Source organism: Aethalodelphis obliquidens, unplaced genomic scaffold, assembly GCF_003676395.1.
Source record: "Aethalodelphis obliquidens isolate GAN/ISIS:26980383/991018 unplaced genomic scaffold, ASM367639v1 scaffold8, whole genome shotgun sequence".
Lineage (NCBI taxonomy): Eukaryota > Metazoa > Chordata > Mammalia > Artiodactyla > Delphinidae > Aethalodelphis > Aethalodelphis obliquidens.
Genome location: NW_020837952.1, coordinates 55,711 through 82,842, shown reverse-complemented (window position 1 = coordinate 82,842; position 27,132 = coordinate 55,711). Strand labels below are relative to the sequence as shown.

Below are 27,132 nucleotides of genomic sequence, written 5' to 3'. Positions count from 1 at the left end.
TAAACGTCCCTTCTTGGTTTGTTGAAGTATAAATCAAGTTTGAAAGTTAATATAAACTGATACTAGTATAAACTGTGAAAGACTAGTGGAGGAGTGATTTTTCTGTGTGACCTAGAACAAGTCACTCACCTCTTGACCTCAGATTCCCTGTTTGTAAATGTTAGTTAAATTTTATGTTTTTAGTTTTCTCAGTTCTAAAATTCCATGATTCTTCGAGAATCTCTGGAAAATATCACCACAAAAAGTTAAAGTTCTTTTATTTATTTGTAAGGAATCAGATCCATTTTATGGAAACCCTTTAGAGAAATTCCATTTTGAGTAGTTTATCAAGGGGCCGTAACTCTACAGCAGATACTGTCCCTGCTCTTATGAAGCTAAGTGTTCAATGGAAGGGAGAGGCACCATTAAATACAGACTCACAAAACCCACAACGACTTTTATGAAACCACTTGTTAATTTCAATTTTATATTTACAAAAAGACAAAGAGAATAGGCAGTGGGGAGGCAGGAATGATGCCTGGTTCCCCCTCGCAGAGTGCAGAGTGCAGTGAGAGGCGACAGCCAGCAAGAATAGGTCAGACTGCCCTTCCCTGCCATTATTGATAACAGCAATGGACCAAAGGCTTCAGTTAACAAGGTCAGTCTGTCTGGGGAGAGTCGGACGATCTGTCCAGTCCATGTGCATGAGGAGGAAGGCACCCAAGTCAGTCTATTGAGGCCTTGGCTCTCTATAGGCTGGGGCCCTTCTCTTGGAATTTCTGGGACGCCCTCTCCAGGGCAAGTAGGGGCCACGGGGACAATACCGGGGAAAACCCCTATGGACCACAGGGGCCCGCTGCTGATAACAGGGTTGGGGGAAGGGGGGCCTAGGCGGCTGGGGACTAAACATAAAGTCACCATCGAAGGCAAATTCTGTCTGGGTAGATGGGAGAATATCTGAATGGAAATGGTTCAAGGAGAACTGATCCGATTGGAAAGGACGGTCTGAAGAAAAATCGGCATCTTGGGGACAGACAAGGAACGGGGGTGTCACCTGCTGAAGGGGGATGGGACGGGGTTTTGGGGGCAGGAGTGGGAACTGGGGTGGGCGGGGAGATGGCGTGGGGAGCAGGGGGCAGCACCCAGGCAGAGGCAAGGGTCGGTGCGGAGGAGGGAAGGCCGGTTGATCTCTGCAGGCCGGGAGCTGCCTCTCAAGTCTCCTGCCAGGTCCTCCCCTCGCGGGGCCATCCTTGATGCACTTGCCCACTGGGTCACGCTGGGGCAGCTCCACCCCCCAGGCGTCGGCCACGTGGGCCAGCAGAAGCTGGGAGAGATGCCGGTGCGCTCGCTCGTTCCAGTGCACCCCGTCGGGCTGCAGGTACTTCCCTGTGTGGCGGCGGAAGTGGAAGTGCAAGTCCAGCACATCGAAGCCGTGCTTTTGGGCCTCGACAGAGCTGTAGAAGTTGGCCTCAATCACGTTGGTTTTCAGTGTGGAGGCCGCGGGTCGGAGCTCCGGCGGGAGGAAGCCGCTATTGATGTTGTTACCCACGGGCATGGCCGTGTTCCAAACCAGGAGGCACGACTCGGGCAGCACCTGGCGCAGGCGCCCAAACAGGCTCTCCAGGTTCTGCAGGTAGTTCGGCCAGGAGTCCTCCCCGTACCTGGTGAGGTCCCAGAGACAGGAGTTCATGATGACCAGGTCCGGGTCGTGCTCACCCGAATGCAGCTCCTCCAGGATGGCTTCCAGGTAGTCGGAGTACACGCGCGTCAGGAAGTAGAAGCGCACCAGGTGCTGGCCGGAGCAGAACTGGCGCACCTCGCGGTAGTGGGTGCCGTTATGCATGCGGCCCTGCTTGCCCCCCTGCACCAGCTCGTCCTGCTCGAAGCTGTACTCTCCCTTGGCCTTGAGCTGGCTGAGTGTGAGCAGACGGTCCTTCTGCAGCAGGAGCACCAGGTCCTTGTACACGGCCCTCTGGACCGAGTCCCCCAGGATGACCACGAACTTGTTGTGAAGTAGCTGCCGTACTTCGGAGGCGAGCAGGTGGACCATGACGCCCAGGACGCGCCGCCTAGCTCCTTCCTTTCACTCGATGGCTCTGCGGATGGCTAGGACAGAAGGAGAGAGCATATGGGAAGGGTCCACCTCGGGCAGGACGGTTTGGGAGGGCCCGGGGACGGGGATGGAACTTTAGCCTGGGGCACCTGCAGGGGCGGGGCTCCGCCACCGTCAGCCCGGAAGGAAGGGAGCCTGGAGCCAGAAGCCCTGGTTGGCCTGCACGCAGTTTCTGCCTGAGACGTAACTCTGAACACCCAGGAAACCCAGGTTCTACCTGGCCGGGGGGTGGGGGTGGGGGCCCTGCCCTCCCGGGCTGGAGGTACAACCACCACAAGATACCCCACCACCGGCCTGGAGGCCGCCCAGAAGTCTGACAACTGGAGAATGGTTAGGCAAATTTTGCAGCTGTTAAATACTGAGGATTATATCAAGCAAGAACATGGAGAGTGTGATACATACTGTTAAGTTGAGGAAGTTACCATATGTGTGCCCCATTTCCCTGAAATGGTATAAAATAGATATGCATAGATCACACTGAAAGAAAATAGGCAAAAACCAGTTTTTAATGGGACAGTAGGATTATGGGTGACTTGCCTCCCCCTCCCCTTTTTGTAAATATACTTTATATAGTCTTAAATCAATTTTAATAACTGAAAAGGAATTTAATGAAATGCAACAGGCCGCAGAAAGGAAGAGCGCATATGCCAGGTATTATTAAAAACAGATTTCTTTTACAAGCGAGCAACTGTTTCTTATTGATGGGACTTGTAAGAAATAAATAAAATTGGAAATAATTCACGTGTGTTTCAGCTGTAATATTCTTAGTGTTTCATTTGAAGGAGATCAGAATATGCCACCCCCAAAGACGCTTTGGCATAAGAAATATTTTAGCTAAAGGCCACTGAGAATCAATAGATACAGGAAGAGTTCTCCGCCCTCCCACTATGAACCTAAAAGCAGGGCATAAATTTCCTTTTGAGGAAGGTGCCCCTTCCCCCAGCAAGGAGAGAAGAGCCGAGGAAGAAGACAGTGAATTGTCAACCCCGAGATGAGTCTGCATAAACAAACCTTACTAAAAGAGCCCTTATTTTCCATTAGTACCCCCATAAATCCCTTCCCCACAATTTATCATCCCTTGAAACTCATACCCTTTGTTCTTTGTTAAAATGGTATAGAAGCCCGGGCTTCCCTGGTGGCGCAGTGGTTGAGAGTCTGCCTGCCGATGCAGGGGACACGGGTTCGTGCCCCGGTCCGGGAAGATCCCACATGCCGCGGAGCGGCTGGGCCCGTGAGCCATGGCCGCTGAGCCTGCACGTCCGGAGCCTGTGCTCCGCAACGGGAGAGGCCACAGCAGTGAGAGGCCCGCGTAACAAAAAAACAAAAGAAAACCCCAAATAGTGTATAAGCCCAAGTTTCACCGCTTCTTTGAGTTTCATTCCTTTTCTGTGAACTTTTATGCACATAAATATTAACAAAAATTGTGTGCCTTTTCTCCTGTTAATCTATCTTTTGTTAGTTTTATTCACAGGGCCCCAGACACTGAACCTAAAAGTGTAGAGGAAAAGATTTTTCTTCCCCAGTTACACGGAATAAAACGTCAGAAGTTGTGAAACTTGTCTTCAGAACTTCAGATCGAGTTTATTTCAAGCTGCCATTTACAGCCATATCCACTAATGAATAAAAGGTGGAAACACACTAAAATACTACTGGCAAATCTCACATGGGGAGGAACATGACATCCACTTCACACACTTACACAGAAGCTGTTAAAATCTGCTGTGGCTTGCTATTCGCAGGCTCTCATGCATTAGTAAACATTTTAATAGGTGTAAATTACACATCTGGTTTTTTAAAGCTATACTATTTGTGGTTTTAAATGGGTATGAGTACAAAAATAAAAACATGAAGATGGATGGAGTACAAAAGTGCTCCACTAAGAGAACAGTTTGAAATATTGGCTTACATGAATCTTCATTTAAATGTTTTTGCTATCAGATAAAAAGCTTAAAACTAGGATTTTGCTCATTGTGGTACAACAAAATAAAACATAATTAAGCAAACTCCAGATCCCCTTGGGGCTCAGGCATGTTCACTAGTTTATATTCATTTATTCATCCAACTCACACTAAGCACTGACTAAATGCTCCACATGGAGCATATAAAAATGAATAAAACCTGGTCTCGCCCTTCAGGAGCAGATCACATATATTCATTGGTAACTGTAATAAAAAGTTGAAAGTGCTAAGTGCCATGAAGATAGAACGAGCAGGTGCGGTGGACTTTCAGGGGTCTTTGTGAACAGGATTACTCTACCCTAGACCCAAGTCTCCAAAGTGCAAAGTGAAGGGGAAAACCTTTCCCAGTGTTTTCAGGGCTCCCAAGCCACCCCAGCTATATGTGCCCTCTCTGGGCTGGACTCTTGTCATATTCTGTTCTAGTCCCCTAGAGCAGCAGTCCCCAACCTTTTTTGGCACCAGGGACCGGTTTCATGGACACAATTTTTCCATGGACGGGGCGAGGCTGGGGATATGGCACAGGCGGTAATGCGAGCAATGGGAAGCGACGGGGGGAGCAGCAGATGAAGCTTCGCTCACTCACCTGTCACTCATCTCCTGCTGTGTGGTCTGGTTCCTAACAGGCCTCGGACCTGTACCAGTCCACAGCCTGGGGGTTGTGGACCCCTGCCCTAGAGTAGAGGACATCATCCCCTTCCACTGGAGCTCCCTCCCCTAGGCTGGCAGATGTGATAACCCAGCGCTCTCTCCTTCAGTGGTACTGGGTTTACACGGCCCAGTGCATTCCTTCTCTGAGTATGAAGTCCCTAGATCTGAACTCACAATGTGAGTCAAATCCGCTACTTAAAAGCTGTGGAAAACGGACGCTCTTAAATATACTGGTGAAGAGCATTGCTTTCAGAGCCACACTATCTGGGCTTGAATCTCAGCTCTTCTTTTTGCTAGTCCTTTATCCCCGGGCAACTTATTTAGCCTTTCTCTGCCTTAATTTTCCTCATCTGTAAAATGGGACTTTTAGCACCCACTTCAGAGATTTGATCTGAAGATTAAATATAAAGTGGTTAGAACAATGTCCTGACAAATAGCATGAATGACTATTTCTAATAGTCATAATTATAATTATATATAATATAATATTATTATATAATATATTATATTATATATTATAATATATATTATATATAATTATAAATATTATAATCAATAATAATTCATTGAGCAAGTTTCAGAACACCGGGTTAATCACCTGTAAAAGGGGGTTACAATATTTGTGCCGTTTGTCTAGCAGAGTTCTGTGAAGATAAAATGAGAAGAAGCAAGTGAAAGATTTTGAATAAAGCAAAATTAACATTTATTGGACAGCTACCAGATGCCAAGTGCTTTGTAAATGTTATCTGATTTGTGAGAAGGTTCTTATTCTTTCCATGTTATAGGGAAGGATCTTCATGTGATGGCGCTAAGATTTAAAACTACTGATGGCAAAGCCTGTCCCTGTAGGAGACACCCCTTAAAGCAGAACCCCTGCAGGTGAGTCTGAATCCAAAAGCTTGGCTCACGTCAGGGAAATATTTGGGGGCAAGATGGGAGAAGAGTGTTTCAGTGTGCCTTTAAGCACAGGCAGGTAATCCTTTACTCTGCCTGCTAGGGAGAGGGGTCCATGCGTACTTAGGGGGTTGGGGGGTCAAGTGAGGATATAGATATATCTCATCCCATACCTTGAACTCAAGCAAGAGACATACAAAAATTAAAAGACCTGGATTTTAGAATAACCAAAACAAACTTCTACAGATTTCAGAGTCTCACAGTGTTTGAGAAATTCTGGCTGCCCTATATCCTGACCAGTGAACCTAATCCACCCAGATGGTGTTCCAAGGGCTTGGAGCCAAAACTGGGCAAAAATGCCTGCCTAAGAATTTCTTATTGTTCTTCTGCAATGCAACATGCAGATTGGACTGTAGGCAAGAAGGGAGAGGGAAATGACTGGAAAGAAGCATTCCAGTTAGAAGCTGAAACTGAAAGGAAATTCATGAAATTCTTGATAAACTTCCTGTCACAACAGAATTAACAAATCAGACATCCTCAGGACTATAACTGTGGGAAAAAAAAATCATTTAAAAACTAAGATGCCAAGCATTAAAAACAAAACCTAATAAAAACAAAGTGATTTTTTTCAGAGGTGTGAGTGAAGAATAATTTGGAGAGCTGAATCTTCTCTGGTCTGGAAAAAAAAAAAAAAGTTGGTAAGTTCCATTTTCAAAGCTTTTATTTATAAAAATGAAACAAAAAAGGGATTTGAAAACAGTCAGATCAGTGATCTTTTTGGCTTAAGAGTTTTTCTTTGCTTCAAATTTGCAAAACTTATTAGTTTTGGTAGCTATTTTATAGATCAACTGACGCATTCATTCATTCATTAAGGAATTCATTGAGAACTAGATATTGTGCTAGGTGCAAGGAGTAGGTATAAAAAGGCAGTCTCTTCTCTCAAGAGGAGGGGTAAGAAAATGGACACATACAAATATCAAAGGAGCTAACAGCTAGAACTGATGTATGTAAATGACATATCAAAGCCAGTAGGAAGAGTCCAAGGGGAGGGAGGAGACAGGCGGATGATCCAAGGCAATCTGTGATTCCAGCCTCAAATTAAAATCGATTTTTAAAAGAGTTTTATGATGATTCCTTAAATTATAAGTAGTTCCATGTTTTTCTGTTTTCAAAGTAAAATTTGGGCTTTGGCTAAAGCTCTGACAGAAATATACATTAATAATGGCTACTACTATAATAAATTACGTTTAGGCATCTTGCTTAGATTTCCATTTGGGGCTAATTGCTTTTTTAATAGCTTCATAAACCGTCACTTGTAAATCACTGACTATTGCTTTATAACTATCACAAACCAAACACATAGCATTGTTCTTCATTAATCAATGTGTTGTAGAAATTAGGTTCGTTTTTTTCTTTTCCTAATATCTTTAGTCAAAGGAAGAGTGGCAAAGATATAGAGGCCAGTTACTGTGGAGACCCTGCAAAGAAGTCTTAAATCACAGAGGTAATCACTAACAATTAGGACATTGTTCTGATTAGTTGTAGGAAGTACTTCTAACTAGTTTAGAAGTTTCTTGCATATGACTAACCGTCTTAATGCAACACTGTATTAGGAATATAAATACTTTATTTCCTTCTAACTGCATTTTTGGTGATCAGATCTATGTTTGAACTATCCAAGATCCCCTTAAACGTTAATGGATTAGATGTTACAAATAAGAAAATGATTTTTCGTGAACTCACCTATACAGCTTACCAGTTCTCGGTGTTTGTTTAGTATTCTACGTGGAATTTAAACTGGTCAAAAATTAAATTGCGTATCATGTAAAGTTTCCAAAGAAAAGAGAAAAGCAAAAGATTCAAACTTCTCTTTAGGAAAGCAAACTTCTCTTTTCCGCAGATGGGGATTCTCAAGAGATTGATCTTTCGATTTGGGGCAAGTCAGTTAACATTCTACTCCTCTGTAAACACAAAAAATGGGAAATAGTGCAGGCCTCAGCTCTGCAGCCCATTCATTCAGTAAAAATTTAGAAAACACTGTGTATACCTGGGGCTGTGACAGGTGTCATTCTGCAAGTTTGGCTCCCATCCCGCAACAACTCTCATGGTTTCTCTACCCCATCCCAACACATATGTCATATGGCCTATATATCTCACTTGGTTATTCAGTTAGTTCTTATACACCACAGCTAAAATCTCAGAAACATGTGGCATAAATGGAAAATTGAATTTAGATTAATGATCTTCGAACATTTAGATTAATGTAACCACAAGTTTTCCTTGTGGAGGCAGGAATCACTGTGTACATAATTCCCTTTGTATCCGTACCATCCTCACCAGGCCACAATCTTAATTTGGGATTCTTTTGTAACAAAGTATCAGCAGAAGAATTTCACACATTTGAAGAATTTGAAAATTACCAAGTTTAAAAATCCTTAAGGCAGCATATTTTCCCCATAGTAATAGTCCAATATAAAAATTTCTTATGGATTATACAAAGAAACGCAGGGGACATCCTTTATGAAAGAAGTGGGGGTTCATAATACCTGATATGCAGGTAACTTCTATAAAAACAAAGATAAACTATGGAGCCTTTATCCAAAGAGCCCCATTAAAAAAAAACCAACCAACCAAACAAACAAAAACCTTGTGTTTTACCAAAGGACCTCCTAAAGTAAAAAAATCAAAGCAATTCGTATAAACAAAATATGATTTCAATCACGTACAGCCTATGACGAACTTCCACATTCTGGTCTCGAACCATTATTTAAACTACACTTGTGGGAATTCCCTGGCCGTCCAGTGGTTAGGACTCCAAGCTCTCACTGCCAAGGGCAGGGTTCGGTCCCTGCTCGGGGAACTACAAAATCCCAAAAGCCACGTGGTGAGGCCAAACACAACAAAAAAACCCTACATTTGCTAACTCCCTACCTGTTACTCCTCTAACAGGAATGAAAGATACTGGAAGGCAGTGACCTGGCTTTCACTTCGAGGAGACGACATAGTCAGATGTGGCGTCTGGCCTTGAACAGCCGTGCGCTCTTGCCTGCCCACTGCCCCGAGCCACGGTTTTTTTCTGGTGTCAAACAGGGGTAATATCCCCCATGTCACTCAATAATAGTGAAGATGAAAAGAGATCAAGGTCAGCGTCCATCAGAGGTCTAGGCCAGTGCCGACGTGCATTAGGCACCTTTAAACCCCCCAGCACAGCAACCCCTCCCTGTGGGAAGAATGCTGAGCCGGCAGAAGGCAGCTCGCTCTGGTTGCCTCCCTCAAACCCACAGCTCCCCGTTCCTCCCTTCCAAAGGGGCAGAGCTGTACCTCCTCAGGTGTAAAGGTGATCCCTCAGCTCAGGTGGCTGGTCCTCCTACATCCTCAGGCACTTTGCTCCAGGAGGTCCCCCGGAGAGGGGAGAATGATGCTTTCTGTGTTTCGTTCAATCTCCTGGGGCTGACTCCTTTCTTTAAACCTTAAACACATTCTAGTTTCTTGCTTTAAAAAAGAAAGGAAACGTCTTTGACTCCACCTCCAAGACAGTCCTATCTTTTGCTTCCCCTTCAAGGCCACTTCTTGCAAAGTTGTTTGAACTGGCTGCGTCTGGGTCCTCACCTCCCACTCACTCCTCCTTTTACTTGATTCTGGCTTCCAACTGCACCAAAGCGAAACGTTTGTCAGTAAATCCCCAGCGATTTCCTTGTTGCTCCTTTCAGCGACTACTTCTCTGTCGTTATCACATCTGTAGCATTCCTAGCTCCTTGGGGCTGGGGCACCGATGGTGACTCCCTTCCACGACTCTGCTGGAGACTCTGACACCCTGGTCTCCTGTCTCACCTCCCCCGGTATCCTGTGTGAGTTTCTCTTCCTCTGGCCATCCCCAGATGTCGGTCTTTCTCAAGGCCCACTCATTGGCTCCTTTCTTCTTTTCTTCAACATTCTTTCCTTTGGATTCATCCACGCTCTTGGCGTCCATCCGTAAGGTGAACACACACTCCTAATTGCCCCAGCTTTTCTGGTTTACGTCTGCTTTCCCAGCGTAATCGTTAATAGCGACCCTCCCCCTAAATGTCCCATTTGGGAAGGAAACAAATGATACAGTCCCCATATCAATTACTATTTGTATGCAGATGACTCCGAATTGAGGCCATAAAGCACAGAGGCTGAGGGGGTGGGCCCTCGAGTCAGCCCTCTGGGTTTATATCCTGCTCCACCACTTACTAGCCTCTGAGACCCTGGGTAGAGTAACACTTCAGAATTTTGACCTGTAAAACAGGAAGACTACTATAGATTTCTTAAGAAGTGAGGGTTAAATGAACACATGTAAAGTCCTTAACATGAGGTCTACCATATTTTTAAGTGCTCAATAAATTTAGCTAGCCCAAGCTTGTCTCCTGAGTGCCTGACATCTTCTGGTGAGTAGAATAAGGTGAGTTCAGGTGAGTTCCAAGTGGGGGGGGGGGGCAAGGAGTGACTTAGTCTGCGTGACTTAGTGACTTAGACTTACCACTTCTAAATTCTCTGGATGCCATTATCCTCCCATCAAACTGTGGCTGAATTCCTAACATAATTCTCTTGTGACCTTTGAACAATCTTCCTAAAGGTAAATATCGATCATCCGTGGGAACGATGGCATATTTTGCTGTGCATTTTCAGAGAACTGCTCTATAATTTATGCTTGCAACACTGGCTGGGGATAACTAGGTGGAAACAAACTGCTTCTAAAACGCTTGGGTCAAGTCATTTTTATTTTTCATGACTGTGGCCGTTGTCACTGTTCGTAAAACATCAAAATCCTTCAGTGAGAGCCTGGATATAGACCGGTTCAACTATTTCTTGGCAATAAAAAAATAAGATGTAATTTTTGAAAATACGCTTTAGGGAGGAGAACGTTGCAATATATTTTAGGAGGCTGAGCGCAGTAATCAATTTCACCTCTGTTTTAGATTTTACGGTTAAATTTTCTACTTCCCAGACATTTCTCTTAATCCTTAAGGAAGTGTGTCTTATTTTGATGGAAATACTCTCTAAAATGGGAGAGTTTTTATCGTATACGTGTTTTCTCATATTCCTCAATTTCATATCTTCACTTTCATCTGATACGCTAGCATAACTACAACATTTTGCATTTATAAACTTTATTTTTTAACCTAGGGTATGATCATTCCTTCTGTGCATCTCTCCAAAGCCTGTGGATGAATTATAGAGCTTGCGTATACCCAGAGGGCTTTTTCTTACCTCTTCATGTTTGCTCCATGAGTCAGCATTGAGCGTTCCCTAACCCCTTCTCCTTTTGAAATTCTGTTCCTTCTTTAAGACCCAGTTTAGAGTACAATTCTGTCTGAGAGCCTTTCCTAGTTTCCCAGACAGAAAAATCTCCCCTTCCTCTGACAGTTGCCTCTATTTAGCACTTGGTTCTGTTTTGTTCTATAATTACCTGTCCATGTGTATTTCTACCCCAGTACATCCCAGTCCTGGGTGGCAGAAATAGGTCTCACCCATCTTTGTACCCCTCATGGACCAATGGTTATTATCCATTGAGCATTTACCCTGTGCAAGGCCTATTCTATTCTCATGACCTAGTGAAGTAGAAACTATTATTATCTCCATTTTATGGGTGAGTAAAGTGAGGCTTGGAGAAGTTATGTCAATCATCCAGGGTTGTACAGCTAGTAAGAAGAGGCAGCACCTGTCCCTTATGGACAGTGAATCTACTGATGGATTAGATTAGCTTAAGATTTTGTTTTGCTTCTTTAGGAGGACATATGGCTCCAGGGCCCAGGCTTTTAACCTCAGCTATACAGATTTATTGAAATCAAGAGGAAAAAATAATCTTACCTAGGAAAAAAATTTGCATGTAATTTTCCTTTTTATTCTCTGTCGTAAAACAAAACAAAGCAATGCCGTGTGCACAGCTTTCAATTCTTCCATGTGAAAACAAGGCGGTTATGAAATCAACCTAGTTGTTTCCGTCACCGATAGTCAGCTCTTCTTCTGAGTGGGTCAGTGGGAAAGTCAGTGCTGCCCTAAAGCTACATCAATGTTTCAAACTTTTCTATTCTTACGTTGCCTACTCTAGATTCTAACTACTCTAGGTTCAATGGCTGAGTAAAAGTTTCCATGACTGAAAAGAGTGTGGGTGCTGGTGCTAATAATGACTAAACTGCTTTCAACTGATTAACAGGTTGGATCCTGAAAATTCTGTCTTCAGGAATGGCCACAAAAGCCCATTTAACCAGCCATGCGAACCCTACGCTGAGTCAGCAGGCGGAGGGCTTCTGCCACTGCCGGTGCTGACTTTATCTCTGTGTGTCCAACCTCGAAATGGAAGAAACGGCCCCTATGTTTCTCTAGGGAGATTGCCCAGAAGAGCTTTTAAAATGAATATTATTTTATTATTGCTGTGGGTATTATTATTAATATTACATAGTATTGAGATACTAGGTGCGATAGTGTTTCAATGGCGAACAACGCTCTTGAATGGAAAAATAGGATTCTCAGAGCCAGTCTCTGTCTGCCCTGCTGCCTAGCACCTCTCTTTGGTAGGGGGATCTGGAAGCCCTGGGTTCTCACTGCTTTCCGTGTACATCTCTCCAGTTTCTTGTTTTTTTAATCTTTATGTTTTTCTGGGCCATGAAAAGGTTTTGTTCTTACTTTCAGAAAGCATTTTTTTGAATTTTATTTTTTACTGGGGTATAGTTGTTTTACAATGTTGTGTAACTTTCTACTGCATAGCGAAGTGGAGTTCCCTGTGCTATACAGCAGGTTCTTATTAGTTATCTATTTTATACGTATTAGTGTATGTATGTCAAAGATTTCCCCAGTTTCAAGCCCAAGGCTGGGAACAGGAGGAGGGATGAAGTGCCGGAGAGGAGGGGGCTGAGGAAATGAGAATCTAGGCTGGAGAACTGAAGGCACCGGCTCACTTCTGACACCAGGCCTTTCCCAAGTCGTGCTTTCCTCCCTTGAGACCTGAGTTGGGACCGAAGAGTTTCTTCCTGCCACATGCTCAGGAGAGCTCTCAGCTTCTCCCTTATCCCTCAGTAACAAAACTAAGCTAACAGCACTGCCTACCTCAGGGTTGATTGTGGAAATGAAAGGAAATGCTCTGTAAACTCCACGATGTTAATTGTTGTTATTCAGAGTCAGCTCAGCAATCTGGGGGATGGGATTTAGCAGTTAAGGGAGCTTTCCAATGAAATCTAGTCTTTAGCTTATTATTTACTAAGTTAACTTGTTACTTAGTCACGTTATTTAGTACCCACTCCGACAGTATGTTCAGTATTTATTCCTCTTAAGACCCGTATGAAATTGGTGCTTTATTCTCTCCATTTTACACGTTCGAAAATTACAAGATTGAGTCATCGCCCAAGGTCATCCATTTTATAAAAGGTGGATCTGGGAGTCATAACTGATGCCAAGCCGTTGTGGTCAACCACAACGTACAAGATGACACAGACAATAGACGTGTCACCGCCTTTCTCCAGTTCACAGCTGGCTGTTTCTGCACTGTACGCTTTTAGAGATTTAGTAGCTTATCAGTCACAAATCCTTATTACAAAATAATATTACAATAATAATGGTTGTCTCTCTAGGGCTCTTCAGTTAAGTGGGGGTACGGTGGACTGGGCTAGGATGGTGACTTCTTCCTATACAAAGTGCCCAAGAAACGAGGATCCCGAAAAAGGCTGGTCAGAAATGCAGAATTAATGCTTAAAATAAAATGGAAAAACTGGAAAGTACTTACTCATTAAAGTAACTGGTGATTAAAAAATGTGCCTCTCAGTTGATTCTAGTTCTTTTCCTAGACAGACTCCTTTCTCAGCTGGAGGTTGACGTGTCAGGTTGGAGAGCCCAGAGCCTGGGCTACAAGGCAGATAAGTTCACCTCTGGGTGCTGCTCCGTTTGTGAGCCAGCGTCTGGGGAGAAGAGGCCATTTCTGGAGGCATCTGGGGCAAATGACACGAGACAGCATTTACTTTCTTGCATTACGAAGTGGAAGACTAATGACCGAAGCTTTAAGAACTGGGCAAATACGAAAACACAAAGCGGTAAGTAAATCAAAATACAGCATCTTCCTGGAATTTGGCTCTGAGCTAGTTTTCATGTCACATTTCTCAGTAATTTGGGTGTAATGCGTATTGACTCTTGCCTGGTTTCGTTCTAACAATTCAGACCTTGGGCCCTTGTTACCCTTACTTGTGTGGTTTGTTCACAGCTGGGAAAGCTATTAGAGGGGGGGAAGGAAGGAGAGACAGCGAGGGGCCGGGAGGAAGTGAGGAGAGAGACACAGGAAATGATGAGAGGAAGATTGCTCCCTTTTCTAATCAGTTTTTTAAAGTCATAATCTTGCACTTTTGTGTGGGGCATTACAGTTTACAAACCACTTTCAGATCGCTTCCCTTGCTCCTCCCACGCACTGTGGGCGGAAGAATAGACCATTACACAGCTGCAGAAGGCAAGGGGCCTCAGCCACAGGCCTCAGGTAAACACAGAAAGTGGCAGAGCCAGGACGCCTTCTCTCCCGCTGCATTTGAAACCAGCAGGTGGCGGAGGGGGAAAAGGGAAGTGGTCCTCTGATCGATTAGATAAGCTCAGAGCTTTGTTTTGTTTTGGAAGGACCTGATTTGGAAGAGGAGGAAAATCATATCACATCCCCTACAGATACCAAGACAAAAGGGACGGAGGAAATAAATCATAAAAAAAGAGAAAATGAAGTTTTAAAAGTTCTCCCCAAACGGCGAACCCTCTAGAGGTGTGTCAAACATTTTAGGATAGAATGTGTCTCCACTACATTAAATGGTATAAAATACCTAATGAACAAGAGTAACAGATTCCAAAATGGTCCTGAAATACATGCCCTTCATGCCTACATGGTTTTTGTATTTAATGCTATGTTTTAGGTAAACTGGCCGATAAAGCAACGCAGTTGTCTTTTTTTGAAAAATACCAGCTTACTTCACTGACTGCTCAATGTATGGCTTAAAAATTAATCCTACACATTACCCATTGTTTTGATCCTCTTATCTATAGCCACAAATCAAATTATTTCACAGTTTTTCCATGAGTTTTAATACAATCATTATTGTGTCTCAAGGCAGGGCTGCATCTAGAACCCAGCTGATAACTTTAGTATTTTAAAATTCAGAGTAATCTATGACATAATTTGAAAACTTGCCATTATTTGATTCTTGCGATTCTATAAATGAGTTGCAGATCTTTCCAGTTCTGTAAATTCCAGCTAGTGTGTACTTTGTGAGAATAAAAGAACAATTTAGAGGATGACTAAAATTCACATAATTATCCTAAGACCAGAGAATAGAGGAGCTGTAATAATGCAAATGATAATCTTGCCTGTACTCTTTAAATTTAAAATGAATATTTTTGAGACCAAGCAACAGATTTTCCAACGATTTTCTTACTTCCAAGAACTTATTATGATACATGGAGACAGTTATGATTGCTATCCTGGCCCCATTTCATGTTCCGTAGCTCAGTGAGCTGCCTTTCTCATCCACCAAACCTGGCTTTTTCCTAAAAAATAATGAGAACTACCCATGTATAATGTTTTACACTTAGAATGTGCTATCTCGCAACAGATCCCAGTACATAAAGTAAGCCAAGCTCTAATTATTATCTTCACTTTGTAGATGGTGAAACTGAGGTCCTGGGAGAGCTTAAGTGACTTAAATCCCCTCGGTGATCAGCATAGGATGGAGTATATCCGTCTGCAGGGAGTCATCGTCGCTGCCCTCTGGGGGCTTGGAGAGTTGGGGGGCGGGGAAGGCCACACAGGGCACACTGCCCTCATTGTGATTCTTACATTTTTCTTATTTCTAGAAACTATTTAATGCACATGGCACAAAACTTCAGAAGGTACAACTGGTATATGAGAGAGAAGTAAGTCCCCCTCCCTTTCTTGTTCCCTAATCCGTCAGTTTTCTTTCTAGAAACAATACTGTCATCAGCTTCTTGTCTATTCTACCAGAAATATTCTATACAGATATTCTATATCTCTCTGAAATATTTTATTCTCTTTCTTCTTTCTGAAAGAGTCAACTTCCCTTTGCACTGAAGGCAGTTGTTAGGAAAGAATATGAGCATCACTTAGAACCAATGTTAAACTGCAGAAACTGATCTTTGGTAAACTGATCACCCAGAATGTTCCAAACATTCAAATGTTTTCAAAAAACTCAAGACTCACAACAGCCTGTAAAAGGAGGTGGGCTGCTGTCCCTGTGGCGTGCTATCCCATCTGGGGATCACTCAGAAACTCTGATCTTTTTTTTTTGTTTTTTTGCAGTACGCGGGCCTCTCACTGTTGTGGCCTCTCCCATTGCGGAGCACAGGCTCCGGACGCGCAGGCTCAGCGGCCAGGGCTCACGGGCCCAGCCGCTCCGCGGCAGGTGGGATCTTCCCGGACCGGGGCACGAACCCGTGTCCCCTGCATCGGCAGGCGGACTCTCAACCACTGCGCCACCAGGGAAGCCCCCAGAAACCCTGATCTTGATTTGTGATTTGGTGACTGCACGTCTGTTGACAGTGAGGATTGGAGCCAGAGCTATAATGCTGTGAAATAAAGTGAACTGTCAGATCACTGGCTTTGGGGCCAAACTTGGGTTTGAAACCTGATTCTGTCACTTGTAGCTGCATGTCTTTGGTAGTCAATTAACTCCTCTGTGACTCTGATTTTCTCATCTGTGAAACAGGGATAGAAATAAGCACTACAGAGATGCAAAGATTAAACGAGAAAAACAGACAAGAACCAGGTACACGGTGGTGTATAATAAAATATATCTATATCATTAACCATGGCTCATTTATTCTTTCACTCATTCATTCAAAATAATCGTGGTAGGCACTATTAGAGGTGCTAGGGATATCGCTGTGAATAACATGGAAAAAAAAAAAAAAACACCCTGCCCTTATATAGTTGACATTTGGGCTGAGGGGAAGCAGACAATTAAAAAGTAAGTAGAATAATATGTTATATAAAAGAAAAGAGGAACATGATTGCTGCATGGGGAGGACGTAGGGACTGTGGGTTGGAATTTTAAATGGTGTGGCGACAGGGTTCATAACACTGTACCCTAGAATACAGCACCTCAACATACTAAATATTTTAAGCTGAAAGAATGTGAGAAACAGCAGGTACTGGAAGGACTCTCTGATGCCCCCTGAAGCAGGTCCTAAGACCCTGTGTGGGAGGGGCCCTCGCTATACTCATAAGAAAGGAGCATCCTTATCTCTGAAGACAAAGGGACTCAGAGGAATTCCAACAAACTGACCTTGTTAAGTTCCCTCTGTTCTCCGCCCTTAGCTCTTACCCTTTGTCCTATCAACCTTCATCAAACCCAGTGTGAAAACACTCAGGCTGAACCTTCCTTTAGGTCTTCATTTCCTTTGGAAGGCTACTTTATAGCTTTTCTCCTGTTAATCTGTCTTTTGTTACAGAGACCCAGCTGAGAACCAGAAGACAGAAGGGACCAGCAGTATCCAGAGAGAGGTAAGGGAGCAAATCACGTGGAAATCTGTGGGGAGAAAGCTCCAAGCAGAGAGAACAAGTAGGCGAGCGTGACTAGACTGAGTGAACAAGGGAGGGGGACACGGGAGACACACTCAGGGAAGAAGGGAGGCAGATCAAGGTCATTGAAAGGACTTGGGCTTTTATTTGGGGAGCTGTTGTGCAGGGTTTGAGCAGAAAATCAACACCACTTTAGTCTAGACTGTCTAGGGTAAGAGGGGAAGGAGGGGGACCAATTAGGAGGTTACTGAGTAAGGCAGGAGTTGAGCCTTAAGCCGGAATGACATTAGCCAAGGAATGAGAAAGCGTCAGATTCTGGATATATTTTGAAAGTAGAGGTGGTAGGATTTGCCTGTGGAGATTAGATGGGGTGTGAGAAAAGGAGGGAAGACAACGGCTAGCTCCATGGCTCTTGGCCTGAGCAACAGGAGGGATGAAGTTACTGGATGAAGTTACTGAGATGGAGAAACTTTGGGAGAAACAGGTTTGGGGGTGGAGGGCTTGTTCTGTTTGAGATTCCTTTTATGCCTCCATAGTCATTTGTGGAATGGGGATCTGGAGCTGAGGGGAGAGGACCAGGCTGGAGATAGCAGTTTGGTTTGGGTTTGGATGCTGTTGCCAATGGAGACGGTGAAGCCAGAGAAGAAAAGCTGTCTGAGAATTGAGCCCTGGGGCGCTCCACGCCTGGGAGGTCAGGAAGAGGAGAAGGAACATGGAAAGAGACTGAGAAGGAAGAGTTGGTGAAGCAGGAAGAAGAATGTGCGAGGTCCCAGGAGCCAAGGGAAAAACACGTGTGTCGAGGGAGGATTCCAAGGAGGGATGGTCTGAGTCAGAGATAGCTGATAAGTCGAGTGGGATGTTTGGCCATTGGCAGAACATTGGGAACCTAGACAGAGTGGTGGGGAAAACTGCAGGTTAGAGTGGTTAAGAGACAATGGGAGGAGAATTGGAGGCAGTGCCCCCGCCTCGAGAGGAGTTTTACTCTAAAGGGAAGCCAAGAGAGAGAAGTCAGCTGGAGGGGAAGTGGTGATAAGAGAGTTTTTGTTTCGTTTAAGATGGGGAACAATGGTAGCGTGTTTGGATGCTTACAGGAATGATTCAGTAAACAGGGGAAAACAGATGCTGCAGGAGGAATGGGGAGAATTCTGGAGCCATGCCCTTGAGTTGGCGAAAGGGATGGGCTCTAGTGCCCAGGTGGAGGGCTTGGCCTTGGGTGGGAGCGTGGACAGTTCAACCAGAGAAACGCCAGGGAAGACGCACGATGTGGAGGTGACAGCTGGCTGGGGTTTTCCTGATTGCTCTTTTCTCAGTGAAATAGGCAGCAAGGTCCAGGTCACCAGTTGAGAGTGAACCTGGGGAAGGTGGGATTAGAGGTTTGAGGATGGAGAAGAAGGTATGAAATAGGTGTCTGGGGGATCAGGAGGCTGCCATTACTCAACAGTACGGAGGCCCACCTAAGGCTGGGAGCCCTTATTTCGACTGAGGATGCCCAGCAGGGGTGGTTGTTTTTCTCTAGTCTGTTTTCAGCCATGTGGGTGCAGGTGCAGAGTGGGCAAGAATGGTATTTAGTCGGATTGCGGTTTTGCCTTTCAGTTTCTATTTACGTTAATGTGCCATTAGAATTTTATAATTTATTTTAAATCATGATTTATTTAAAAGCAAACTCACAGAAGTGAAATATAATTTAGTGGAAAAGTATCCTGAATATAAGGGCAGAAATGATGGTTCCTTTAATATTAACAACTTTTTAATAGTTCCAGCCACAGATTAATTTAGACTTATCTTTCTATGAGCCATTATCATTATAGCCACATTTTCTATTTTAAGGAACACTTATTTTTCTTATCTTCTTGGAACTGAGTGTTTCAAGCAGGCCAGAAATCAGCCCACTAAATATTTACTTATAAATGAACTTATTTCAGCCAGCTGGTGTGTGTTTGTGTTCAAATCAATGCCTGGTTACCCTATAAAGAGGACCAAATTTGGCAAATCACAAAAAATATGTGTTTTCTTTGCTTGTATGACTTGAAACAGTATGTATTTTTGATCATTTCTCTTCAAAGCATTTGCATTTAGCACTTTCAAGCACATATGAATAATTTGTTTCTTTGGGGGCACAAAGTCTTCTATGAGAATATATTAAGAATTTTGAGGGCTTCCCTGGTGGCGCAATGCTTAAGAATCCACCTGCCAATGCAGGGGACACGGGTTCAAGCCCTGGTCTGGGAAGATCCCACATGCCGCAGAGCAGCGAAGCCTGTGCGCCACAACTACTGAGCCCACGCTCCACAACTACTGAAACCTGTGCGCCTAGAGGCCGTGCTCCGCAACAAGAGAGGCCACCGCAGTGAGAATCCTGCACACCACAACGAAGAGTAGCCCCTGCTCGCCGCAGCTAGAGAAAGCCCGTGCACAGCAAAAAAGACCCAATGCAGCCAAAAGTAAATAAAAAATACATAAATAAAAAGAAAAAAGTTTTTAAAAAAAAGAACTTTGAGACTGGATCAGAACTTCTCATGAGCTGAATTTAGTAACTGGACTCAATTCTGCACTAATTCAGTATATGCAAACTTCTGTGTTGTAGAGGAACAAGGCTAGAGTTGCTAGAGTTTGGGAGGTTACAGGCTGGCAAGAGCCCAGGTCGTGGTTTCACCAGGATGGATGGAATGAGAGGAACGGAATTTATTTATTTGTTTATTTATTAAATTTTTTTAACATCTTTATTGGAGTATAATTGCTTTACAATGGTGTGTTAGTTTCTGCTTTATAACAAAGTGAATCAGCTATATATATACATATATCCGCATATCTCCTCCCTCTTGCCTCTCCCTCCCACCCTCCCTATCCCACCCCTCTAGGGGGTCACAAAGCACCGAGCTGATCTCCCTGTGCTATGCGTCTTCTTCCCACTATCTATCTATTTGACATTTGGTAGTGTATATATGTCCACGCCACTCTCTCACTTCGTCCCAGCTTACCCTTCCCCCTCCCCGTGTCCTCAAGTCCATTCTCTACGTCTGCGTCTTTATTCCTGTCCTGCCCCTAGGTTCATCAGAACTACTTTTTTTTTCTTTTCTTTTTTTTTAGATTCCATATATATGTGTTAGCATACAGTATTTGTTTTTCTCTTTCTGACTTACTTCACTCTGTATGACTGACTCTAGGTCCATCCACTTCACTACAAATAACTCAATTTCGGAGGAACGGAATTTATAGAGACCTCATTCTGTCAGGATTGCTTTAACTTTTCTGCAAACTTTCTTAGAATTTTTATGTTTCATGTGACTTCCCTATTCTGCTCCAGTGTAGCTTCATGGTTCCGAGCATGGCCTTTGCAGGCAGAAGAAATGAGTTCAGAGTCCGAAGTTTGTAATGCACAAGCTGAGTGACTTTGGGAAAGTTACTTAAGCTCTCTGGTCCAATTCCACTTGTGGAGATTGAACAGGCCAAATGCTAAGCAGAGTGCTTGGCACTTGGTCAATGTTCAATTTATTCTAGGAGTTGGTATACATACATCCATGCTTTAGTAATATAAAATAATTACTAAATTATCTTAGTAATTTAGCAGTATAAAAATAGACTTTCAATGGCTAACTACTGAGCTTGAACCAAGAACCAGGCCTCCTAAATCTTGGTCCCATAGTCCCAGAGCCACGGTTCATGAATTTCAGGAAAATCAGGAAAAATAAAAGCTTGTGAACCTTTTTCACAAAGAGTAATTTAATACCCTAGGAGAATAGGGCCCTGAATTATTTAGCAATGTCCCTCACCTCTAAATAATATTACATTTTATTAGAAGACTCCAGACTACTGGCTTAGTTTTCTGATTCCAGTCTCTCTCTCTCTCTCTTATTACCATCTTAACCATTTGCAAGCGTGCAGTTCAGCACTGCTAAGTATATTCGCACTATTGTGAAACAGACCATTTCATCTTACAAATCTGAAAAACTCTACCCATTAAACAAGAACTCTCCTTTTGCTGGTCTCCACACCCCCTGGGAACCACCATTCTACTTTTCTGTTCCTGTGAATTTGGCTGCTATAGACACCTCACAGAAGTGGAATCACAAGTATTTGTCTTTTTGTGTCTGGCTCATTTCACTTAATATAATGTTCCCAAGGTTCATCCATGTTGTTGTAGGTGACAGGATTTCCTTCTTTTTTCAGGCTGAATAACATCGAACATCCAGTTCTCTAAAATTCACCTGCTCACCATATCTGTAAGAACACAGCTTTGTCCAACCCCAGGCCAGTGCTCGAAGACACTCTTTTTGAGATGTTTTATGTTAAGGGTCAGTTGACTTAGTTATTTATTAGTGACAACAAATTTCCTATACATAATCCATGTTGGCATAAACTATGCAAGCAAACAGGCTCCATCCTAGACCTGCAAAACGCTGGGAGCATCATTTTTCTCTCACCAAGAAAAGCTGGCAAAGAATCTCCCTTTACCTTTTACATTCATGATCTGTGTTTGAAAATCTTCTCTTTAAAATGCCTTTTACTTTTCAACTTGTCATATTGGAGGGGGCTATTCACAACACTGTCAGTTTTTAAAAATATGGGTATTTTGGGAATGTAAGCTGATGCAGCCACTACAGAAAACAGTATGGAGGGTTCTTAAAAAACTAAAAATAGAGCTACCATATGATCCAGCAATCCCACTCCTGGGCATATATCTGGACAAAACTATAATTCAAAAAGATACAAGAACCCGAATGTTCATAGTAGCACTATTCACAATAGCCAAGACATGGAAACAACCTAAATGTCCATCGACAGATGAATGGATAAAGAAGATGTCGTACATGTGTACAATGGAATATTACTCAGCCATAAAAAAGAATGAAATAATGCCATTTGCAGCAACATGGGTGGACCTAGAGATTATCATACTAAGTGAAATAAGTCAGACAAAGACAAATATCATATATCATTTATATGTGGAATCTAAAATATGACACAAATGAACTTATCTATTAAATAGAAACAGATTCACAGACATAGAGAGCAGACTTGTGGTTGCAGGGGGGAGGGAGGGAGGGGGAGGGATGGATTGGGAGTTTGGGGTTAGCAGATGCAACTATTATATATAAAATGGAAAAACAGGGCTTCCCTGGTGGCGCAGTGGTTGAGAGTCCGCCTGCCGATGCAGGGGACACGGGTTCGTGCCCCGGTCCAGGAAGATCCCACATGCCGCGGGGCGGCTAGGCCCGTGAGCCATGGCCGCTGAGCCTGCGCTTCCGGAGCCTGTGCTCCGCAACGGGAGAGGCCGCAACAGTGAGAGGCCCGCGTACCGCAAAAAAAAAAAAAAAAAGTTCCCAGTCAGGGAGAAACACAGAAGCAGATGATTGTAATTCAATATTGGAAGTGAAGTTACAGCCTTATGTTAGGGCATCACTTCTATCACTGAAAAAGGATTTGAAAAATCTTACTGAAGATATGAATATGATTGAAAATAGCATTGTGAAAAGTGGCTTCTGGTCAGACCCTCTTCAGAAGGACATTTGCTTTATAAAGATAATGATTGCCCCAAATGGCATCATTTGTTTTATAAATCAAATGTGTATCACTATTCCATTCTACCAGTACAATAGTAGGCTTTTAAATATTTTTCCAAATTATTATTTACAAAAATAATGTTACTGGCTATTTCTTATTGCCTTCCTTTCTTTCTCCTTTAGGACATTCCGTTAATTAACACATTTTGTTGTTGAATCTCTGAAATACATTTAAAACAATGAAGATGGAGAACTACAAATTACTTCCACTTCTCTGAATCTAGTGTTCACCAGTTTAATTAACCTATGACTGTAAATCTTTGAATCGTATGTTGATATTCTGTTTTCTTAGTCATGATTTCTAAGTGTTGCCTAATTCTTGATCAGTCACCTGATATACTGGTATCAGAGCAAAAAACTTTGTGTTTATGTTCCATATATGCATTTATTCTTGGAGATGCATGCTAGTTAAATCATGGAGTAGTTTTAAAATACATGACAAAAATTCCTGAGAAGAAAGAAATGTCTCTTTGTTGCTGGTTGAATAAACTCTGCAACTATGCAAAGATCCAATTTAAAACCAGTTCTAAACTAATGAGCCTATTCCGCAAGCTTGTTCTTCTTCTCAGTAAGTGAAGCCAACATTTACTTAATTGCCACACGACAGAAATTACAAGGTCATCTGTGATTCCTCCCTTGCCTTCCTCCACCTGGAGTAGAGTAGATTCTACCTGCTGAACCACTGCTGGATAAGTCCCCTTCTCTCCCTACAGTCTTGACCTCAGCTCAGATCTGCAGTCCTGCTGTGGCTTCTTAATTTATCTTCCCATGTATGTGGTTTTCTTCCTCCACCCCATTCTCTGACCTGCAGTCTTTGCTCTTCCTAAGACGCAGATCATACAATTTCACTTCCCTTTCATAGGCTAAATTTAACCTGCTAAATCGTGTCAAAAATTTTCTGAAAATATCAAACCTTCTGCCTTTTCTTAATCAGGCATGTTAGCCAAATACATAGCATTACCTCAGTGAGGCCTGCAGATCCCAAAGCGACAAGGCATCTGGGTTCCTTTAGATCACAAGAATACATAATAACAAACACTTATCGAGTATACTATTCTGAGCACTTTAAGTGTTTTAACTCTTTTTACAAAGTCAACAATAATAATTATTGCCACCATTTATTGGGAGTCTAATATCCATCCAGATATTAGCTGTCCATTAGTTGTTACCTTTTAAACCGCCATGCCGGGTTAGTGTTCCTGTCTCCAGGAGGAAGATGAAATGAGGGAAGGGATTTCTTAGGTCAGGGCTTGCCCCAGGCCAGTCAGCTAGGAAGTAGCAAGGTCCAGAGCCAGCCAACTCCCCCTGTCCCTGCTCTCTGCCCACCCTCAGTACTGGGCGCCTCACCACTCACATGCCTATAGTGGTGTCACATCAAGAAAGGTGATGGAAATCCACAAACAATAAATGCTGGAGAGGGTGTGGAGAAAAGGGAACCCTCTTGCACTGTTGGTGGGAATGTAAATTGATACAACCACTATGGAGAACAGTATGGAGGTTCCTTAAAAAACTAAGAATAGAGCTACCATATGATCCTGCAATCCCATTCCTGGGCATATATCCAGAGAAAAACAAGGTCTGAAAGGATACATGCACCCTAGTGTTCATTGCAGCACTGTTTACAATAGCCAGGACATGGAAGCAACCTAAATGTACATCTACAGAGGAATGGATAAAGAAGATGTGGCACATATATGCAATAGAATACTACTCAGCCATTAAAAAGAACAAAATAATGCCATTTGCGGCAAGATGGATGGACCTAGAGATTGTCATACTGAATGAAGTAAGTCAGAGAGAGAAAGAGAAATATTATGTGATATTGCTTACTTTCAGAATCTAAAAAGAAATGATATAAATGAACTTATTTACAAAACAGAAACAGACTCACAGACTTAACAAACTTATGGTTATGGGGGGGGAAGGGTTGGGGGAAGGGATAGTTAGGGAGTCTGGGATTGACATGTATACGCTGCTATATTTAAGATGGATAACCAACAAGGACCTTCTGTACAGCACAGGGAACTCTGCTCAATATTATGTAACAACCTAAATGGGAAAAGAATTTGAAAAAGAATAGATGCATGTATACGTATAACTGAATCACTTTGCTGTACACCTAGAACTATCACAATATTGTTAATCAACTATACTCCAATATAAAATAAAAAGTTAAAAAAAAAAAGAAAGGTGATGGAAATGGAAATTAAAATATTGTGGCCAAGTCAGGCAGACTGTTTTGACTTACGACTTCTGGGGAACAAAGCCTGGCACTAAGCTGACTTCCCCAAGTCCATTACCTAAAGTGTTACTGTTTGGGTTTCGGGGTTGTGTCTGGTGACGGCAGACTCAGAAGTCCTGGACATATGGTGGAGTCACAGAATGTTAGCCCCCAGGCTGAAGGAGAAACTGTCTCTTGCAGAGCGTGATTAACCACAGACAAATTTTAGGAGGAAGTAGCCTAAGAAAAATCTGCAAACTTTGCCTGTCGTCTGCTGAGGCTGTCAAACAAAACTAGATGAGAAGCTTCTTATTTCTTTAAGTGGGAAAGTCCTAAATCGAAAAAGCCCCCAAATGTTTTGTCTGAATAAGTTCTCTCAGTGGATGTCTTAAGAACAGGGATGTATCGTTGATGGCCAGGGGCCAGGACCCAGCTCACCAGCCTGAAGTAAGTCCTTTACCTTGTGGCCGAAGTCTGCTGATGAGGGATGCATACTCACAGGGTCATGCAAGGACGATCTCCTTATTGTCCTGACCCATCAGGGCTTAGTCCAGGAGGAAGGAAGAGAGGTCGGGGGCATGCCACACTGTCACCCGTGCTCAGAGGAGAAGAAGGCCGTTGGGAGTTCCTCTTGGCCACCTGCCGATCTGCTGGGTCACTCTCGTCCTATCAGGAGAGAGACGGTACTTCCGTCGGAGGGCTTGGGTGTGAGCAGAAGCCTCCGCCAGCTGGAGGACATGGTCCTGTGGCCTCAGCCTGCTCGGGGAGATGGCTCAGGGCTTCCTCTTTCCTGGAGCTAATTACAGAGTCTCAACTCTTATCTGTGCTCCCAGATGAGCCCAGCTGCTGGCTGGCTCTCCCCACTTCATCTCAACCAATCCCACACACTTTTTCAAGCCAACACTGAGATTTCCTAATCATTTCTTTTACATGTGGGGACAAAGATTTAATCTAATTTAGTCCTCAGTCTGTCACTTTGGGGCTAAAGTCCCTTTTCTTGGTGGCTGTACCACGGGATGCCTCTTAGGACCTGAAAAGAATTTTTTTCCCTGAAGGTCCTCAGCCGGAGACCGCCAGGGTCACCTTGGGCTACACCTTCTCCTAATGAGCTTTTGGAGAAAAGATCTGTCGGCTTTGCTGACACCCCATTCAATGCCCCTGCCAGTCTGAGCAGTGAGACATTTTATCTGGATGCCAATGAAGCTGGCTGCAGTTCTCCTGGACGAGTCTATCAAAGTCCCTGTCCATTCAGACAGCCATCTATGTATGGAGGGGGACACTGGCTAAGCAGTCTATTCCCCAGAGGTGTGCTGAGATTTGGGGGTGCAGAGTGGAAGGCGGATGATTACACGCAGATCTCTTTCTTCACTTTCCTTTCCAACATAACAGGTCCTTTAAAAACCTAGGATTTTTTAAATAATTAATTAATATAAAGAGAGAGTGCAGAAAATGGAAATACAGTTTTGCCTTGTCTCCAGTAGGCTGAAGGAATTACCAAGGAGAGAGGACTCAGAGTAAAACATACCAGTCCTGAGGCCAACTATTGATCATACTATGGTTCACATTTACTGAGCCCTGTTTGTGTTCCTCTTCCTGTCTCTGCTCCCTCCTCCCCTCCCTCCCTTTCCTTCATTTTTATAAAAAAAAACTATGGACTCAATGAATTGCTGGTTATAACAATCTACACATAACCTCAATTATAAGGAGACGAAATGATCAGGGAAGTAACTGAACTAGGGTATTCAGATTCTTCTACACTAAGAACCACTGAATATATAGCATTAATGCTAAACTAGGAGGAAATATGATGGCTCAACTGTGGAAATCAGCGTATTTTTGGACAATGAGGCATGTAAATGAGGAGGAGAATTAGAGCCACCAGAACCTTTACTTTTAGATGTCTGACCTGCCTGTCCTGGTCTGTAGGCAGTGGGGGATTAAGGAAACTAGCAAGCACTGGGATTAATCCAGAACCTAAGACACACTCCAGGAACACCCAGATGCCTGAGAACAAGACCAGGAGTTGCAAGCTCCCGTGGCTGTAGGTATTAGACATGAGATGGAAGAGGGTACAAGAACAGGGTCTGTTCATTGTATGGACAATCATTTTGCATATTAAACATGTAGGAATAGTCTTTGTTAACTCTAAGACTTGTAGAGCTGGCCCTCCGTTTCCATAGGTTCCGTCTGCATCTGTGGATTCAGCCAACTGGGAATTGAAAATATTAAAAAAAAAAAAA

The 27,132-nt window shown here is 43.3% G+C and overlaps 1 protein-coding gene and 1 long non-coding RNA gene across 5 annotated transcripts; one reads left to right on the top strand and one right to left on the bottom strand.

Moving 5' to 3' along the window:
• Positions 1–432: 432 nt before the first annotated feature.
• PCED1B (PC-esterase domain containing 1B) lies at positions 433–25,577 on the bottom strand. 4 transcript variants are annotated; one of them, XM_027106038.1, is made up of 5 exons: positions 25,353–25,577; positions 13,334–13,535; positions 8,914–13,235; positions 7,336–7,553; positions 607–2,085 (listed from the first exon to the last, which is right to left on the bottom strand). In XM_027106038.1, exon 5 carries the CDS (start codon positions 2,027–2,029, stop codon positions 710–712), a length of 1,320 nt encoding a protein of 439 aa, XP_026961839.1. In that variant the 5' UTR covers positions 2,030–2,085; positions 7,336–7,553; positions 8,914–13,235; positions 13,334–13,535; positions 25,353–25,577; the 3' UTR covers positions 607–709. The 4 variants fall into 4 exon arrangements, with proteins under 4 accessions (XP_026961838.1, XP_026961839.1, XP_026961836.1 ...); XM_027106035.1 differs by lacking the exon at positions 7,336–7,553 and having other exon boundaries at positions 25,353–25,576; XM_027106036.1 differs by lacking the exon at positions 7,336–7,553 and having other exon boundaries at positions 25,392–25,576.
• On the top strand, positions 13,531–15,390 carry LOC113620368 (uncharacterized). The gene is made up of 3 exons (XR_003432756.1): positions 13,531–13,637; positions 14,206–14,341; positions 15,237–15,390. It is a non-coding gene; the product is annotated as an uncharacterized LOC113620368 (long non-coding RNA).
• Positions 25,578–27,132: the final 1,555 nt, after the last annotated feature.